Source organism: Oncorhynchus keta, chromosome 18 (genome assembly GCF_023373465.1).
Source record: "Oncorhynchus keta strain PuntledgeMale-10-30-2019 chromosome 18, Oket_V2, whole genome shotgun sequence".
NCBI classification, from domain to species: Eukaryota; Metazoa; Chordata; class Actinopteri; order Salmoniformes; family Salmonidae; genus Oncorhynchus; species Oncorhynchus keta.
Window position 1 is genome coordinate 2,301,821 of NC_068438.1, and position 18,114 is coordinate 2,319,934.

Sequence of the window (18,114 nt, forward strand, 5' to 3'; positions counted from 1 at the left end):
TCTGAACCATTCTGACATCGCACCGTCGTCCTCACATCCTCGGAACAGCAGGTTACATTGTCGTCAAGGCTTTATATAGGAAGGGAGAGGAGGGCGTGTTTGAAAATGTTTATAGCCCATGTCCCTTCACAGGGATGGGCCACTGATCGAGCAGGGCCCTATCTTACATTTTAGAAGCTAAAATCACATTTCATCCCATCACGAATAACTTAATATTCATACATTTAAATTGAACAACAATTCCATGTGAATCCGATAACTCTAATGTGTAGGCTTTCCACTGTAGAGTTTGTCATCTTATCATTAATGAGAATGTCTCAGATGACAACCGAACTGACATCATATTCTTTAAGTACCACCGCATATGTTCAATTGGTCAGATTACCAGAATATAGTTCATTTCCCCCCACCTTCTGATGTTCCCAGAATCTCTATGTTAACCAAGGGTTTTGCAAATGTAATATCAGTAGGGTAGAGAAAGGAAAAGGGGGGGGAAGAGGTATTTATGACTGTCATAAACATATCCCCAGGCCAACATCATGACAGTAGACAACTGCTTGGTGTAAACCTGGGTTCCAAACTGTCATGGTAAAAACATATTGATGCAATGGTAGCTAAGATGGGGAGAAGTCTGTCCGTAATAGAGCGCGGCTTTTCTTTCTTGACATTGCTATCAACAAAAGTCCTACATGCCCTAATTTTGTCACCTGGACCAGTCATATGGTCAAGTGGTGGTCAAGCAAATTACAGTTGGCCCAGAACAAAGCAACATGTCTGACCCTTAAATGTACACAAAAAATGAACATCAATGATGTGCATGTCAACCTCTCCTGGCTCAAAGTAGAGAAGATACTGACTGCATCAGTACCTGTCTTTGTTAGAGGTATTGACATGTTGACCACACCCAGCTGTCTTTTTCAAACGACTAGCACACAGCTCAGACACCCATGCATACTAGACATTCCACTAGTCCCTTCACAGTCCCCAATTCTAGAACAGACTCCAGGAAATGTACACTACTCCACAGAGACATGACTACATGGAACTCTTTTCCATATCAAGTTTTTACATATAATGACACTGCTGAAGGTTCTTAGTGTGTCCCAAATGACAGACGGACTGAGTTCCAAGCGGTCAAAACCATTACATTTTAAGACAGGGGTGTCTCCAAAGCTGTGTTGTCGCTAATTGTCAAAGATGCATTATGTTGCATTTCAATCGCAAAACGTTTAACAAAGATGACAACTGTGGTGATATACATTATCCAAAATTCCATAATCATCACAGCCCGACACCACACACGTGCACACGTCAGTTATCATGAATGGAAACAAAGAGCAATCACAAAGGTTCTATGATTGCAAGGTAGTGTAATATTTCAGTTATGTTGAAGCTAATCTCTCCATTCATGTTTTTATTCCTCTCCCGTCCATTTTCGCTTTCATTCCTTGTGTACCTACAGCCCACAGATGAGTTGCCGGACCTGCCACTGCGTGTGGCAGAGATCACCAAAGAACAGAGACAGCGGAGGGAGAGGGAGGAGCACAGGACAACTGGCTCCCATCCTGTTACCAACGGCACATGTGAGAATCAAGGCCTGTCTGTGTGTGAACTGTACTCTAGTGTATCTCCAGTATTATTCTATGGTTTTCTAGCTTGGGAACCAGTCTGTTGATTTAGCATGTCTCTCCCTGCCACTCCTTGTCATGCCAGACTTTTTGGCATATGACACAGAGTACAAGGAGTGGAATGGTAGCACAATGGGCCTGGATTTGAGGCTAATAATATTATTCATCTGTGGAAATATACACTGAACAAAAATATAAATGCAACATGCCATGTTTCATGAGCAAAAATAAAAGATCCCAGAAATTTTCCACACGCACAAAAAGCTTATTTCACTCCAATTTTGTGCACAATTTGTTTACATCCCTTTTCGTGGGCATTTCTCCTTTGCCAAGATAATCCTTCCACCTGACAGGTGTGGCATATCAAGCAGCTGATTAACCTTTCTAGCGCAACCTTTTTACAACATTCCGCTGAAATAAAAAAATAAAAAAATGTAATATGTAACTTTCACACATTAACAAGTCCAACACAGCAAATGAAAGATAAACAATCTTGTTAATCTACCCATCATGTCCGATTTCAAAAATACTTTACAGCAAAAGCACCACATATGATTGTTAGGTCATAGCCAAGTTGAAAAAACAGCCATTTTTCCAGCCAAAGATAAGAGTCACAAAAAGCAGAAATATAGATAAAATGAATCACTAACCTTTGATGATCTTCATCAGATGACACTCATAGGACATCATGTTACACAATACATGTATGTTTTGTTCAATAATGTGCATATTTGTATCCAAAAAGCTCAGTTTACATTGGCGCCTTACGTGCAGTAATGTTTTGATTCCAAAACATCCGGTGATTTTGCAGAAATACTCATAATAAATACTGATAAAAGATACCATTGTTATTCACAGAATTAAAGATAGACTTCTCCTTAATGCAACCGCTGTGTCAGAGTTTTTTATTTTTTATTACGGAAGAAGCATAATCTGAGAACAGAGCTCAGAACCCAAAAAAGCCAGAGGAATATCCACCATTTTGGAGTCAACAAAGTTAGAAACAACACCATAAATATTCACTTTGATGATCTTCATCAGAAGGCACTCCCAGGAATCCCAGGTCGACAATAAATGACCGATTTGTCATTAATTTATGTCCAAATAGCCACTTGTTGTTAGCATGTTTTTTTTATTTTATTTTATTTCACCTTTATTTAACCAGGTAGGCTAGTTGAGAACAAGTTCTCATTTGCAACTGCAACCTGGCCAAGATAAAGCGTAGCAATTCGACACATACAACAACACAGAGTTATACATGGAATAAACAAAACATACAGTCAATAATACAGTAGAACAAAAGAAAACAAAAAGTATATATACAGTGAGTGCAATTGAGGTAAGTTAAGGAAATAAATAGGCCATGGTGGCCTTGCAATATAGCAATTAAAAACTGGAATGGTAGATCGGCAGAAGATGAATGTGCAGGTAGAGATACTGGGGTGCAAAGGAGCAAAATAAATAAATATATATTAGTATGGGGATGAGGTAGGTAGATGGATGGGTGTTTACAGATGGGCTAAGTACAGGTGCAGTGATCTGTAAAATGCTCTGACAGCTGGTGCTTAAAGCTAGTGAGGGAGATGTGAGTCTCAAGCTTCAGAGATTTTTGCAATGCGTTCCAGTCATGCGCAGCAGAGAACTGGAAGGAAAGACGACCAAAGGAGGAATTGGCTTTGGGGGTGACCAGTGAGATATACCTGCTGGAGCGTGTGCTACGAGTGGGTGCTGCTATGGTGACCAGTGAGCTGAGATAAGGCGGGGCTTTACCAAGCAGAGACTTGTAGATAACCTGTAGCCAGTGGGTTTGGCGACGAGTATGAAGCGAGGGCCAACCAACGAGAGCGTACAGGTCGCAATGGTGGTTAGTGTATGGGGCTTTGGTGACAAAATGGATGGCACTGTGATAGACTGCATCCAGTTTGTTGAGTAGAGTGTTGGAGGCTATTTTATAGATGACATCACCGAAGTCGAGGATCGGTAAGGATGGTCAGTTTTACGAGGGTATGTTTGGCAGCATGAGTGAAGGATGCATTTTTGCGATATAGGAAGCCGATTGTATATTTCATTTTGGATTGGAGATGCTTAATGTGAGTCTGGAAGGATAGTTTACAGTCTAACCAGACACCCAGGTATTTGTAGTTGTCCACGTATTCTAAGTCGGAGCCGCTCAGAGTAGTGATGCTGGACGGGCGAGCAGGTGCGGGCAGTGATCGATTGAAAAGCATGCATTTAGTTTTACTTGCGTTTAAGAGCAGTTGGAGGCCACTGAAGGAGAGTTGTATGGCATTGAAGCTCGTCTGGAGGTTACTTAACACAGTGACCAAGGAGGGGCAGAAGTATACAGAATGGTGTCGTCTGCGTGGAGGTGGATCAGAGAATCACCCGCAGCAAGAGCAACATCATTGATGTATACAGAAAAGAGTCGGCCCGAGAATTGAATCCTGTGGCACACCCATAGAGACTGTCAGAGGTCCGGACAACAGACCCTCCGATTTGACACACTGAACTCTATCAGAGAAGTAGTTGGTATACCAGGCGAGGCAATCATTTGAGAAACCAAGGCTGTCGAGTCTGCCAATAAGAATGTTGTGATTGACAGGGTTGAAAGCCTTGGCCAGGTCAGTGAATACGGCTGCACAGTATTGTTTCTTAACAATGGCGGTTAAGATATCGTTTAGGGTCTTGAGCGTGGCTGAGGTGCACCCATGACCAGCTCTGAAACCAGATTGCATAGCGGAGAAGGTATGGTGGGATTCTAAATGGTCAGTAATCTGTTTGTTAACTTGGCTTTCGAAGACCTTAGAAAGACAGGGTAGGATAGATATAGGTCTGTAGCAGTTTGGGTCTAGAGTGTCACCCCCTTTGAAGAGGGGGATGACCGTGGCAGCTTTCCAATTTTGGGAATCTCAGACGATACGAAAGAGAGGTTGAACAGGCTAGTAATAGGGGTTGCAACCATTTCGGCAGATAATTCTAGAAAGAGAGGGTCCAGATTGTCTAGCCCGGCTGATTTGTAGGGGTCCAGATTTTGCAGCTCTATCCGAACATCGGCTATCTGGATTTGGGTAAAGGAGAAATGGTGGGGCTTTGGCTGGTTGCTGTGGAGGGTGCCGGGCAGTTGACCGGCGTAGGGGTAGCGATGTGGAAAGCATGGCCAGCCGTAGAGAAATGCTTATTGAAATTCTCAATTATAGCGGATTTATCGGTGGTGACAATGTTTACTAGCCTCAGAGCAGTGGGCAGCTGGGAGTTCAGCCCAGTAATCCATCTTCATGAGGCGCAGGCACTTCATCCAGACAATATCTCAAAGTTCCATTACAGTCCTTTCGAAACATGTCAAACGATGTATGGAAGCAAACTTTAGGATGTTATTAACATAAAATATCAATAATGTTCCAACCGGAGAATTCCTTTGTCTTCAGAAAAGCACTGGAACGAGAAGTAACTCTGTTGGGAGCGCGCGTCATGAGACCGAGGCTCTCTGCCAGACCACTGACTCAAAGAGGTCCCATGAGCCCCTCCTTTATAGTAGAGTCCTCATTCAAGTTTCTAAAGACGGTGACATCTAGTGGAAGCCATAGGAAGTGCAACTTTATCTATATCTCAATGTGTATTCAGTAGGCCAAGAGTTAAAACTACAAACCTCAGATGTCCCACTTCCTGGTTGGATTTTGTTTTAGTTCTGTTATACTCACAGACATCATTCAAACAGTTTTAGAAACGTCAGTGTTTTCTATCCAATACTAATAATAATATGCATATATTAGCATCTGGGACAGAGTAGGAGGCTGGGCACACTATTCATCCAAAAGTGAAAATGCTGCCCCCTATCCCAAAAAGTTTAAACATCATTACACAGGTGCACCTTGTGCTGGGGACATTAAAAGGTCACTCTAAAATGTGCAGTTTGTCACACAAAACATTGCCACAGATGTCTCAAGTTTTGAGGGAGCGGGCAATTTTCATGCTGACTGCAGGGATGTCCTCCAGAGCTGTTGCCAGATAATTGAATGTTAATTTCTCTCCAACGTTGTTTTAGAGAAATTGGCAGTACATCCAACCGGCCTCACAACCGTAGTCCCCGTGTAACCATGCCAGCCCAGGGCCTCCACATCCGGCATCTTCACCTGAGACGAGCCACCCGGACAGCTGATGAAACTGTGGGTTTGCAGAAGCAAAGAATTTGTCTGAAACTGTCTCAGGAAAGCTCATCTATGTGCTCGTCATCCTCACCATGGTCTTGACATGACTGCAGTTCAGTGTCGTAACCGACTTCAGTGGGGAAATCACCTTTGATGGCCACTGGCACGCTGGAGAAGTGTGCTCTTCACGGATGAATCCCTGTTTCAACTGTACCGGCAAGAAAGCGTATGGTGTCATGTGGGCGAGCGGTTTGCTGATGTCAATTTTATGAAAAGAGTGCCCCAATGTGACGGTGGGGTTATGGTATGGGGAGGGAAAAGAGGTCAACGAACACAATTGTATTTTATCATAGGTCATTTACTATGACGAGTTCCTGAGACCCATTGTCATGCCATTCATCCGCCCACATCACCTTATGTTTCAGCATGATAATGCACGGCCCCATGTCGTAAGGATTTCGACACAATTCCTCGAAGCTGAAAATGTCCCAGTTCTTCCATGGCCTGCATACTCACCAGACGTCACCCATTGAGCATATTTCCATCCTCTGGGTAGACGTGTACGACAGTGTGTTCCATATTCAACAACTTTGCACATCATTGAAAAGGAGTGGGACAACATTCCACAATCAACAATCAACAGCTTGATCAACTCTATGCAAAGATGTCGCGCTGCATGAGGCAAATGGTGGTCACAGCATTTTTATTTGGAAGGTATCTGTGACCAACAGATGCATATCTGTATTCCCAGTCCTGAAATCCATGGAATAGGGCCGAATTTGATTTCAACTGACCAATTTCCTTATGAACTGTAAATCTTTGAAATTGTTGCATGTTGCATTCATATTTTTGTTCAGTGTATATTCGACATCTTTCGTCATCTTTACTTTGAACTGGTGGTAATCTGTCTCTGTTGTGTCTGTCTGTAGTAGAGGGAGAGCTGGAGCAGATAGACTTTATAGACAGTTGTGCAGGAGAGGAGGAAGAGGAGGGTAGGAGAGGAGAAGTAGCAGAAACCATCAGCCTCAGCTCCCAGTTCATGGCATACATCGAGCGCCGCATCACTGGAGAGGTAAGTGTGTGTGTGTGTGTGTGATATAAAATAGAATATATGCCATTCATCAGAGTCTTTCATCCAATTGGACATGTTTGTATGGGTGACCCCAGTGGGAATCACTCACCCATACAAGCGCCATACTCCGCCAACTGGAACAACTGTGTGTGTGTTCATGAGTGCGCTTGTGCGTGAGACTGGCCAGTGAGTACCGAACTGTATGTAGAAGGCTGTGGGCCTGTTCAATTCAACAGAAACGGCCTCCCGAGTGGCGCACCAGTCAAAGGCACTGCATCGTTGTGGTGTGGCGATACTACAGCCTGAGGTTCGATGACCGGGAGTCCTATAGGGTGGCGCACAATTGGCCCAGTGTCGTCCGGGTTAGGGGAGGGTTTGTTGGGTGGGCTTTACTTGGCCCATCGCGTTCTAGCGTCTCCTTGTGGCGGGTCAGGTGCCTGCAAGCTGACTTCGGTCGTCAGTTGAACAGTGTTTCCTCCAACAGATTCACGCAGCTGGCTTATGGGTTTAGCGAGCGGGTGTTAAGAAGCGAGGCTTTGGTGGGTCATGTTTTCGGAGTACTCATGACTCGACCTTCTCCTTTCCCAAGCCCGTTGGATTTGTAGCGATGAGACAAGATCACAATTATACATCATGAGGGAGAAAAAAATATATATATATCTTTAAATAATTTAAACGAAACTACTGTTCTGAATGACCAGTTGAAGAACCTGATTATGGTGACCAGGAAGCGGTAGTGTATGGTGTGCTGCATGAGTTTTGCAATTTGTATCAGGCCACACTCTCCAAACAGGAGCAAACGTACCTCCAAACGTACCTCCAAAAGGCTGTTGAAGAATGGTGCGCATCGTTTTAGGGAAACGTGTCAATCAGGGCAAGTCTTCACACAACATAGTAAACATTGAACCAAACTGAACACACTCCGTCTGTGTGTGCACGTTGGTGGTGTGTGGCGTTACAGCGAGATCGTGGCTGGTGTATTGATGACTGTCTCTTTGTAGAGCTCTCCAGTCAAGTCCAACTCCTCCAGAGACTCAAGGACAGACGACCCGAGGCGACACAATTCTCTGCAGAACAGGTAGGGAGACGTGTGTGTTTGTGTGTGTGTGTACACACACCCTATCTTTCTTGTAACTTGACCTATAGCAGTGTTGTATGTGACGTATAACACTCTCACACAAACACATGAGCCAATCTCTATTGCAGATTCTCAGCCTGTGTTACTGTCGTGTCTCTGTTTGGTTTTTAACTAAACAAATTGACTTACCAAATGACTGTGCTCAACAGACCATACAGTCTCCAGTCTAAATAAAGATCCCTAATCTAATCTGTATTTAGTTAGATCACACATCTAACCCCCTCCCTTCCTCCCTCTGTCTCCCACCCACCCCCCTCCCTCAGGACTGTCCATGATCCAACCTCTTCTACCTCTCATAATCAGGTAACCCGAGTATGTCTAAATGCTGGGTACAGCTTCCAATACTGTTTATTACTACGTAATTACTATCATGTTTTTAATCTTGATGTATTGAGTCTAACTGTTGATACCGCCTCTCTTCAACTCCGCTCTTCTCTTCCTCGTTCCGCCTCCTCTCCCTCTGTTTCCCCCTATCTTCCATCCTTCATCTTTCTCCTCTCTCTTGGTTTCTCTCCCCTCGCTGTGTTTCCTTCCCCTTCCTCTCTCCCCCCCTCCCTCTTTGTGTTCAGAGAGGGTCAGGGGCTGGGGTTGGTGCAGCTCCGAGCGTGGAGCGCGTGCGGAGGATGGCCCAGTTGGCCGCCCTGCGGTACGAGGAGGAGAGGCAGAAGCCACGCTCAGTGCAGCGGGACGCCGTCATGACCTACGTCAAGGTTCCTCCGACTACTATTCAGTTTTATTGTTGATTTATGTCTTGCTCTTGTATCTCTGTTAGTGGTGGATTTAGTGGGGGAGTTGGTGGAACGTTATTGGAGTTTACACTGATGCTGTGTATGTCTGCAGTAGCCTTATGTTAAAAATGTTTAAAGTAAAAGATAAATATGAATGTCCTCAAATGAATGACACTCTCTAGCGCTTTTTCTAAGTAGACATGTTGGAGAGCATTGTGTATGACTGAGACTGGTCTCTCCACAGCACAAAGTGTCTCAAAGTCCTACCAAGCTGAGTCCCACAGAGAACGAGGTGAGTCCACACACTGCGCTCTCTCTCTCTCTCTCTCTCTCTCTCTCTCTCTCTCTCTCTCTCTCTCTCTCTCTCTCTCTCTCGCTCTCGCTCTCGCTCTCTCTCTCTCTCTCTCTAACTCGCTCTCGCTCTCTAACTCGCTCTCTCACCTCTTTCCTCTCTTTTCTCTCACTCTAAAGGTCTCGCCATGCTGAGTTAATGTATGTGTTGGCATGAAAGGTTCTAGAAAAACAACAAAAAGCACAAGTTTTAATAAAATTTCACAGGGGCTCTCTGTTAACATGACTACGCATTTTCTTCAGCAGTCATGTCCGGTGTTCATTCCCCCCATGAATTCTGTCATCCCCCTTTCAATTGTCCTCCATTAATCCTCCACCTCACCCCACACACACACACACACCCCTCTCTTTTGCTCCTATTGTGGTCACGTGCCTTCCTTCACACTCCCTCCCCTTCAGTAATACCATCACTGATTCTTGAGGGTAAAGACGAAACATCTATGACCCCAGCAATGTATTGTTGTTTAACAATAACAGTAAGACGTCTTTTTTTGTGCCTACTTTAAAATAGGCAGAGCTCTAGACTGCAACCATTTCGTCGCATCTTGCGACCCTTTAACCTCACTGTGCGAGTTACGTTTTTTTATTGGTCGCACATTCTACCTGGACACCTCAATCAAAACGTCCTATTTTATGGGAGGAAAAAAACATGAATTTGGTAAACAATAAAGTGCATTACCCTCATCATGTCTGCCCTGCTGTTGGTACAGCCTGTTTCGTTGGGGCACTCGCTCTACCCCCTTGTGGGCTCGCTCTACCCCCTTGTGGGCCTCTTGTGATTGTATTACATTGCAATATGCAAATACGGGGAGCAACTAGTTGTCCATATTAAAGAGAGGAGGGTCTGAATGCGGTACAGATGACATTATTGTGGGAGCACCTTTTCTCAGAGTATGAATTGGGTTTGAATCCTAAGCAACCTGCATGCACATTGTTTGAAGTACAGTAGACTAACATAGCTACTGTAGTAGGTCAAAACTGTGTGCTCGAAACCCCTGGTAAGAGCATGGGGTGGGGAAGGCATTGTGGTGCTCATAATAATCATGTTTTGGCTTCAGACCAATGCCTACGTCTCACTTCAAAACAGTTTTTAATGTCCATGTTTTTTTTACACTTTAGGTGATTGTCCAGCATGACACCAATACAAATCAAGTAAAATTACACAGTGACAAATGGCAACCAAAGTAATGTAGTTATTAGTAATTATTTCACATTAACAGCTTATTTTCCAGAGGGAGGTGAAAAAAACAGAAACTTATTGAAGCCAATATGGAGTAAACTCTTTTAACAAGCCAATCGAGAGAGCTCCTGGAAAATACAGAAATAATAAACATGTAGCCAACCCATTATTTATTTACTTTCATTATTGACTGTCACATTAGGTGGCTCGGAGAGCAATGCATGAAGTGACACAAACTGCTCAGTGTTCTGTGCCAGCAGAGGGCCTGTGCTACTTCTCCCCCTGACATCCTGGTCATCCACCTCGGTGGAAACGACTTGGGATATGCCAAGGGGACGGCACTGGTGCGGCACATGCAGAGATTTACAGACGGTCATCCGAATGTTTCCCTGGACAAAGGTGGTCTGATATCGCACAGCGGAGAAGCTGGATGTCCCAGTGGGACCAGAAAGTGCATGGAGGTGGCCTGGCGCTCAGTCAATCAGCAGGGAACACAATCCGCCACCCCACCCTGGGATGTAGGAGTGGAATGCATCTGACGGAAGAGGGCAATGACGTATTCATTGAGTTGGTCTCAAGTCTACACCATTCCCTCCATAGTAGCAAGATGGAGAATGGTGCAATTGCAGTCCATAATTCGGGGCGTTCCTGCGTATGGGCATTCCTGCATCTTTAGGGCTCCCGAGTAGTGCAGCGGTCGAAGGCACTGCATCTCAGTACTACAGACACCCTGGTTCGAATCCATGCTGTATCACAACCGGCCGTGATTGGGAGTCCCATAGGGCGGCCCACAATTGGCCCAGCGTCGTCCGGGTTTGGCCGGTGTAGGCCGTCATTGTCAATAATAATTAGTTCCGCCTCGTTAAATCAAGGTTTCATTAAATCTGAAGGAATCTCTCATACTTCTATTGGTCCATTTTTAAGCTGGGACTCGGGGACACAGGCGGGAGCGCTCCAGTACAGTAGGTGGCGGGAATGCACCATCACATTGGATGCCAACTGCTGATAAACCCCACAGAAGAGGACGCACGGGCGACATTGTCGGTAGCTAGCTAGGAGATTGTCCTTCGCCCCCGAAAAACTCAGATAATACTTGTATTTCCCTTTTGACGTAGACAATCGGGGGAAATCCCGACTGTAGAAACCAATGGGATGCTCGGGGTGGGCCGCAATCTCACACTATTGGCAAGACGCTCGCAGTAGTAGACACCACTGTCCCTGTCTGTTGCCACATTGGCCTGCAAGCATACACCGTGACTGCTGGCCAATATGTGTGTCGGGACTGGAAAGAGAATGGTCAAAATGTCCTGAAGGCCTTCAGATTGGATCCCACAGTCATAAACCCTGCCTATTTCTACTATTTCTCTTCAGTGGAACTGAAACCATTTATGAAGTATGGGACCTTTTTAAATAACCTAATACGATCACCAAGCATGTCCCAAACACTAAAATTACAAGAACTTGAAACTCTCACTGACCGACAGTGCACGGCCATCGTTAACTCGGTGAGGTCATCTTCGTGTTCACGTCTTACTGACGGCTTCTTTAGATGGCAGCTAGCTCATAATGGCAGAACCAGCTCAACAGATGCGTCAATGGGGACTTACTGTATAGCCCCAGGCTTAAGTAATGTACTTTACACAACAGAGGGGTCCACTAACATGCCCTAACACCCAAGTGACATCAGTGTAGCGACAGTGGCTGTGAAGCATCAAAGCCCACCTGTTGTCCCTGGAGTCAGATTTAGCGGTAATAACTAAACAAACCTGTGTACACACGGTTACTAAAGGTATGAGCAGTTACATGTTCTCTATGCATTAACACATAATTTAGTGCCAGGGAACTAACCATGCTACAGATATACAGTGGGGCAAAAAAGTATTTAGTCAGCCAACAATTGCAAGTTCTCCCACTTAAAAAGATGAGAGAGGCTTGTAATTTTCATCATAGGTACACTTCAACTATGACAGACAAAATGAGGGGGAAAAATCCAGAAAATCACATTGTAGGATTTTTGATGAATTTATTTGCAAATTATGGTGGACAGTGCACCTGTCCACATACATACAGCGTCCATAGTTCTCCGAGACAGGATTGTGTCGAGGCACAAGGATACCAAAAAAGGATACCAAAAAATATCTGCAGCATTGAAGGTCCCCAAGAACACTGTGGCCTCAGTCGTTCTTAAATGGAAGAAGTTTGGAACAATCAAGACTCTTCCTAGAGTTGGCCATACTGAGCAATCGGGGGAGAACGGCCTTGGTCAGGGAGGTGACAAAGGACCCGATGTTCACTCAAACAGAGCTCTAGAGTTCCTCTGGGGAGATCGGAGAAGGACAACTATCTCTGCAGCACTCCACCAATCAGGCCTTTATGGTAGTGGCCAGACAGAAGCCACTCATCAGTAAAAGGCACATGACAGCCTGCTTGGAGTATACCAAACACACCTAAAGACTCTCAGATCATGAGAAACAAGATTCTCTGGACTGATGAAACCAAGATTGAACTCGTTGGTCTGAATGCCAAGCGTGACGTCTAGAGGAAACCTAGCACCGTCCCTACGGTGAAGCATGTTGGTGGCAGCATCATGGTGTGGGGATGTTTTTCAGTGGCAGGGACTGGGAGATCAGTCAGGATCAAGGGGAAAGATGAACGGAGCAAAGTACAGGAGCAAAGTACAGAGAGAGACTTTATGGGGTATCATGTATGTTTGTAGCCGGTTCTGGACCGCAACCTTTCTGCGTTGTGTTCTGGTGAGGTGTAGGTGGAAGGGAAGGACACAATTCTGCCGGTTGTCTTTTAATTACTGCATAGAATGGATACAAATGCAAGGCAAACTTTAATGCTGCCATCTGGACTCCCATACACAAGTATATTTGCCTCTCCTCATCACGTCTTGAGCAAACTCTACATGAACAAAAAATGAATTGTACAAAATGTACATGTTAATATTTATTTTATTTATAATTTTATAAACGTTGTACACCAATACACCCAACAATTTGCAATTCAGTGCCAAATATTTATTGGAGTGTACCGGAGGCATACTAATGAGGCAGCAACGGCATTTTTGACATGACCGGACAGGTAACAAAATGAACAACAGCTAACTTAACACAAACAGCAGGGGTACAAACTTCACAACCCAGTGCTTACATTTGAATATAAAAATTGATTTTGACAAACAGAACTATGCTCAATTTTCCTGAGACCCTCAGGATGACAAATCGGAGCAAGATTACTGAATGCAAGTACATTATATTCCTTCAGAGGTCAACGTATCAAACCAGTTGCCGTGATAAAAGTGTTGTTGTTGTACACTCTCCTCAAACAACAGAATGGTATTTTTTCACTGTGATAGCTACTGTAAATTGGACAGTGCAGATTAACAATAATTTAAGCTTTCTGCCCCCCAAAAAACATGTCTATGTCCTGGAAAGTTGGATGTTACTTACAACCAGGGACATCACTAGATATTCATGGATAGGGGGGCTAAGCTTCTTTTAGGGGGGTCTGGGCATACTCCCCCAGGATTTGTTTTAAAGCCTCCAAAATGTGTTTTCATCATGTATTTTTAGATAAGCAACGGGTGTAAAATCGATCAAAATAAGGTTATTTTTGGACAAGGTTGGCTAAAGGTATACCGGTCTCAGTTTGTGTTTGACACTGATCTAATATGACTTACTTAATTTCTTTATTTGGATAGAATAAAAGTCCTCTCTGTCCTCATCCCTCAAACAACAACAAAAGGCACAAAAATGGCTGAATTGTTATTTTGAGAGAGAGACATGCAAGGTCATATTATACCACTAGAAAAAAATATTTAAGTTAAACCCTTTTGTTCATAGGTCTTTGCAACGCACTTTAGGCCTGCTATACCCCTCTCATTTGGAGTTGCTGTTGCAACTCATTTGCTATCGGTTGGGCATCAAATGACTTGATTTCTGCTAGTGCTAGTAAACGCTCCTTAACTGTCCCCTCTGTTACATACCGAACACACAGGGCCAACTGTTCAGGCTGCCCATCCCTGTCCTCATCCGCCATAATGACATACATTCCAGACTTTGACATCTCAGAGACCATGGCGTCCGTAATCTCTTGAGCACAGCATTCGATCATGTCATTCTGAGATTCTGGAGAGAGAGATGTCGCGTTTGATGGAGTATTGTACCTTTGCAGGAAAGGGTTAAACTCCTTCAAAAGCTCCATACATTCAAGAAAGTTCCCTCTATTTGTGCTTTCACTAGATTCATCATTGGCACAGAAAGAGAGTCCCTGTCTTCCTAACATTGAGGTGACCGCAACAATTCTCCTCAGATACTCCCTTCTCTCTGCAATATCACTATCACCAGCACCATGACTGCTAGTTGCCTGGTAGCTTTGCCATGTCACAACACTGTCTCTGTGTTTGTGCCATTTCATGTTTACCCGAAGATAAACAAAGCTTTTTCCAATTTTTGCAGCCATTGCTGACAAAATAATCAAATGGAATGTCTGGGCCCAGTGTCTTTATCCCCTAAATCGCTCTCATTTCTGGAAGGAGTTGCTGCAGCGGCTTCATTTCTTTCTTTCTCTGGATCTGTTTGTTGTCCCTCCCTCCCTGTCTGGATCTCCTTGTTGTCCCTCCCTCCCTGTCTGGATCTGTTTGTTGTCCCTCCCTCCCTGTCTGGATCTGTTTGTTGTCCCTCCCTCCCTGTCTGGATCTGTTTGTTGTCCCTCCCTCCCTGTCTGGATCTGTTTGTTGTCCCTCCCTCCCTGTCTGGATCTGTTTGTTGTCCCTCCCTCCCTGTCTGGATCTGTTTGTTGTCCCTCCCTCCCTGTCTGGATCTGTTTGTTGTCCCTCCCTCCCTGTCTGGATGTTTTTGTTGTCCCTCCCTCCCTCCCTGTCTGGATGTTTTTGTTGTCCCTCCCTCCCTCCCTCCCTGTCTGGATCTGTTTGTTGTCCCTCCCTCCCTCCCTCCCTGTCTGGATCTGTTTGTTGTCCCTCCCTCCCTGTCTGGATCTGTTTGTTGTCCCTCCCTCCCTGTCTGGATCTGTTTGTTGTCCCTCCCTCCCTGTCTGGATCTGTTTGTTGTCCCTCCCTCCCTGTCTGGATGTTTTTGTTGTCCCTCCCTCCCTCCCTCCCTGTCTGGATGTTTTTGTTGTCTCTCCCTCCCTGTCTGGATCTGTTTGTTGTCCCTCCCTCCCTGTCTGGATCTGTTTGTTGTCCCTCCCTCCCTGTCTGGATGTTTTTGTTGTCCCTCCCTCCCTGTCTGGATCTGTTTGTTGTCCCTCCCTCCCTGTCTGGATCTGTTTGTTGTCCCTCCCTCCCTGTCTGGATCTGTTTGTTGTCCCTCCCTCCTGTCTGGAATCTGTTTGTTGTCCTCCCTCCCTGTCTGGATCTGTTTGTTGTCCCTCCCTCCCTGTCTGGATCTGTTTGTTGTCCCTCCCTCCCTGTCTGGATCTGTTTGTTGTCCCTCCCTCCCTGTCTGGATCTGTTTGTTGTCCCTCCCTCCCTGTCTGGATCTGTTTGTTGTCCCTCCCTCCCTGTCTGGATCTGTTTGTTGTCCCTCCCTCCCTGTCTGGATCTGTTTGTTGTCCCTCCCTCCCTGTCTGGATCTGTTTGTTGTCCCTCCCTCCCTCCCTGTCTGGATGTTTTTGTTGTCCCTCCCTCCCTGTCTGGATCTGTTTGTTGTCCCTCCCTCCCTGTCTGGATCTGTTTGTTGACCCTCCCTCCCTGTCTGGATCTCCTTGTTGTCCCTCCCTCCCTGTCTGGATGTTTTTGTTGTCCATCCCTCCCTGTCTGGATCTGTTGGTTGTCCATCCCTCCCTGTCTGGATCTGTTTGTTGTCCCTCCCTCCCTCCCTGTCTGGATCTGTTTGTTGTCCCTCCCTCCCTGTCTGGATCTGTTTGTTGTCCCTCCCTCCCTGTCTGGATCTGTTTGTTGTCCCTCCCTCCCTGTCTGGATCTGCTTGTTGTCCCTCCCTCCCTGTCTGGATCTTCTTGTTGTCCCTCCCTCCCTGTCTGGATCTGTTTGTTGTCCCTCCCTCCCTGTCTGGATCTGTTTGTTGTCCCTCCCTCCCTGTCTGGATCTGTTTGTTGTCCCTCCCTCCCTGTCTGGATCTGCTTGTTGTCCCTCCCTCCCTGTCTGGATCTGTTTGTTGTCCCTCCCTCCCTCCCTGTCTGGATCTGCTTGTTGTCCCTCCCTCTCTGTCTGGATCTGTTTGTTGTCCCTCCCTCCCTCCCTGTCTTGATCTGCTTGTTGTCCCTCCCTCCCTGTCTGGATCTGTTTGTTGTCCCTCCCTCCCTGTCTGGATCTGTTTGTTGTCCCTCCCTCTCTCCCTGTCTGGATCTGTTTGTTGTCCCTCCCTCCCTCCCTGTCTGGATCTGTTGGTTGTCCATCCCTCCCTGTCTGGATCTGTTGGTTGTCCATCCCTCCCTGTCTGGATCTGTTTGTTGTCCCTCCCTCCCTCCCTGTCTGGATCTGTTGGTTGTCCCTCCCTCCCTGTCTGGATCTGTTGGTTGTCCCTCCCTCCCTGTCTGGATCTGTTTGTTGTCCCTCCCTCCCTCCCTGTCTGGATCTGTTGGTTGTCCATCCCTCCCTGTCTGGATCTGTTGGTTGTCCCTCCCTCCCTGTCTGGATCTCCTTGTTGTCCCTCCCTCCCTTTCTGGATCTGTTTGTTGTCCCTCCCTCCCTGTCTGGATCTGTTTGTTGTCCCTCCCTCCCTGTCTGGATCTGTTTGTTGTCCCTCCCTCCCTGTCTGGATCTGTTTGTTGTCCCTCCCTCCCTGTCTGGATCTGTTTGTTGTCCCTCCCTCCCTCCCTGTCTGGATGTTTTTGTTGTCCCTCCCTCCCTGTCTGGATCTGTTTGTTGTCCCTCCCTCCCTGTCTGGATCTGTTTGTTGTCCCTCCCTCCCTGTCTGGATCTCCTTGTTGTCCCTCCCTCCCTGTCTGGATGTTTTTGTTGTCCATCCCTCCCTGTCTGGATCTGTTGGTTGTCCATCCCTCCCTGTCTGGATCTGTTTGTTGTCCCTCCCTCCCTCCCTGTCTGGATCTGTTGGTTGTCCCTCCCTCCCTGTCTGGATCTGCTTGATGTCCCTCCCTCCCTGTCTGGATCTTCTTGTTGTCCCTCCCTCCCTGTCTGGATCTGTTTGTTGTCCCTCCCTCCCTGTCTGGATCTGCTTGTTGTCCCTCTCCCTCTGGATCTGTTTGTTGTCCCTCCCTCCCTGTCTGGATCTGCTTGTTGTCCCTCCCTCCCTGTCTGGATCTGCTTGTTGTCCCTCCCTCCCTGTCTGGATCTGTTTGTTGTCCCTCCCTCCCTCCCTGTCTGGATCTGCTTGTTGTCCCTCCCTCTCTGTCTGGATCTGTTTGTTGTCCCTCCCTCCCTCCCTGTCTGGATCTGCTTGTTGTCCCTCCCTCCCTGTCTGGATCTGTTTGTTGTCCCTCCCTCCCTGTCTGGATCTGTTTGTTGTCCCTCCCTCCCTCCCTGTCTGGATCTGTTTGTTGTCCCTCCCTCCCTCCCTGTCTGGATCTGTTGGTTGTCCATCCCTCCCTGTCTGGATCTGTTGGTTGTCCATCCCTCCCTGTCTGGATCTGTTTGTTGTCCCTCCCTCCCTCCCTGTCTGGATCTGTTGGTTGTCCCTCCCTCCCTGTCTGGATCTGTTGGTTGTCCCTCCCTCCCTGTCTGGATCTGTTTGTTGTCCCTCCCTCCCTCCCTGTCTGGATCTGTTTGTTGTCCCTCCCTCCCTCCCTGTCTGGATCTGTTGGTTGTCCATCCCTCCCTGTCTGGATCTGTTGGTTGTCCATCCCTCCCTGTCTGGATCTGTTTGTTGTCCCTCCCTCCCTCCCTGTCTGGATCTGTTGGTTGTCCATCCCTCCCTGTCTGGATCTGTT

The 18,114-nt window shown here is 46.3% G+C and overlaps 1 protein-coding gene across 7 annotated transcripts in view; it reads left to right on the forward strand.

Annotated features, from left to right (window-relative positions):
• LOC118396801 (DISP complex protein LRCH3-like) overlaps nucleotides 1–18,114 on the forward strand; it is an 84,028-nt gene that overhangs the window by 40,999 nt on the left and 24,915 nt on the right. For all 7 annotated transcript variants that reach the window (XM_052467102.1, XM_052467103.1, XM_052467106.1 and 4 more), the window contains exons 8-13: nucleotides 1,463–1,583; nucleotides 6,703–6,845; nucleotides 7,847–7,923; nucleotides 8,247–8,286; nucleotides 8,553–8,693; nucleotides 8,956–9,003. In XM_052467102.1, the coding sequence (XP_052323062.1) occupies nucleotides 1,463–1,583; nucleotides 6,703–6,845; nucleotides 7,847–7,923; nucleotides 8,247–8,286; nucleotides 8,553–8,693; nucleotides 8,956–9,003 (570 nt within the window). The remainder of the gene's footprint in view (nucleotides 1–1,462; nucleotides 1,584–6,702; nucleotides 6,846–7,846; nucleotides 7,924–8,246; nucleotides 8,287–8,552; nucleotides 8,694–8,955; nucleotides 9,004–18,114) is intronic.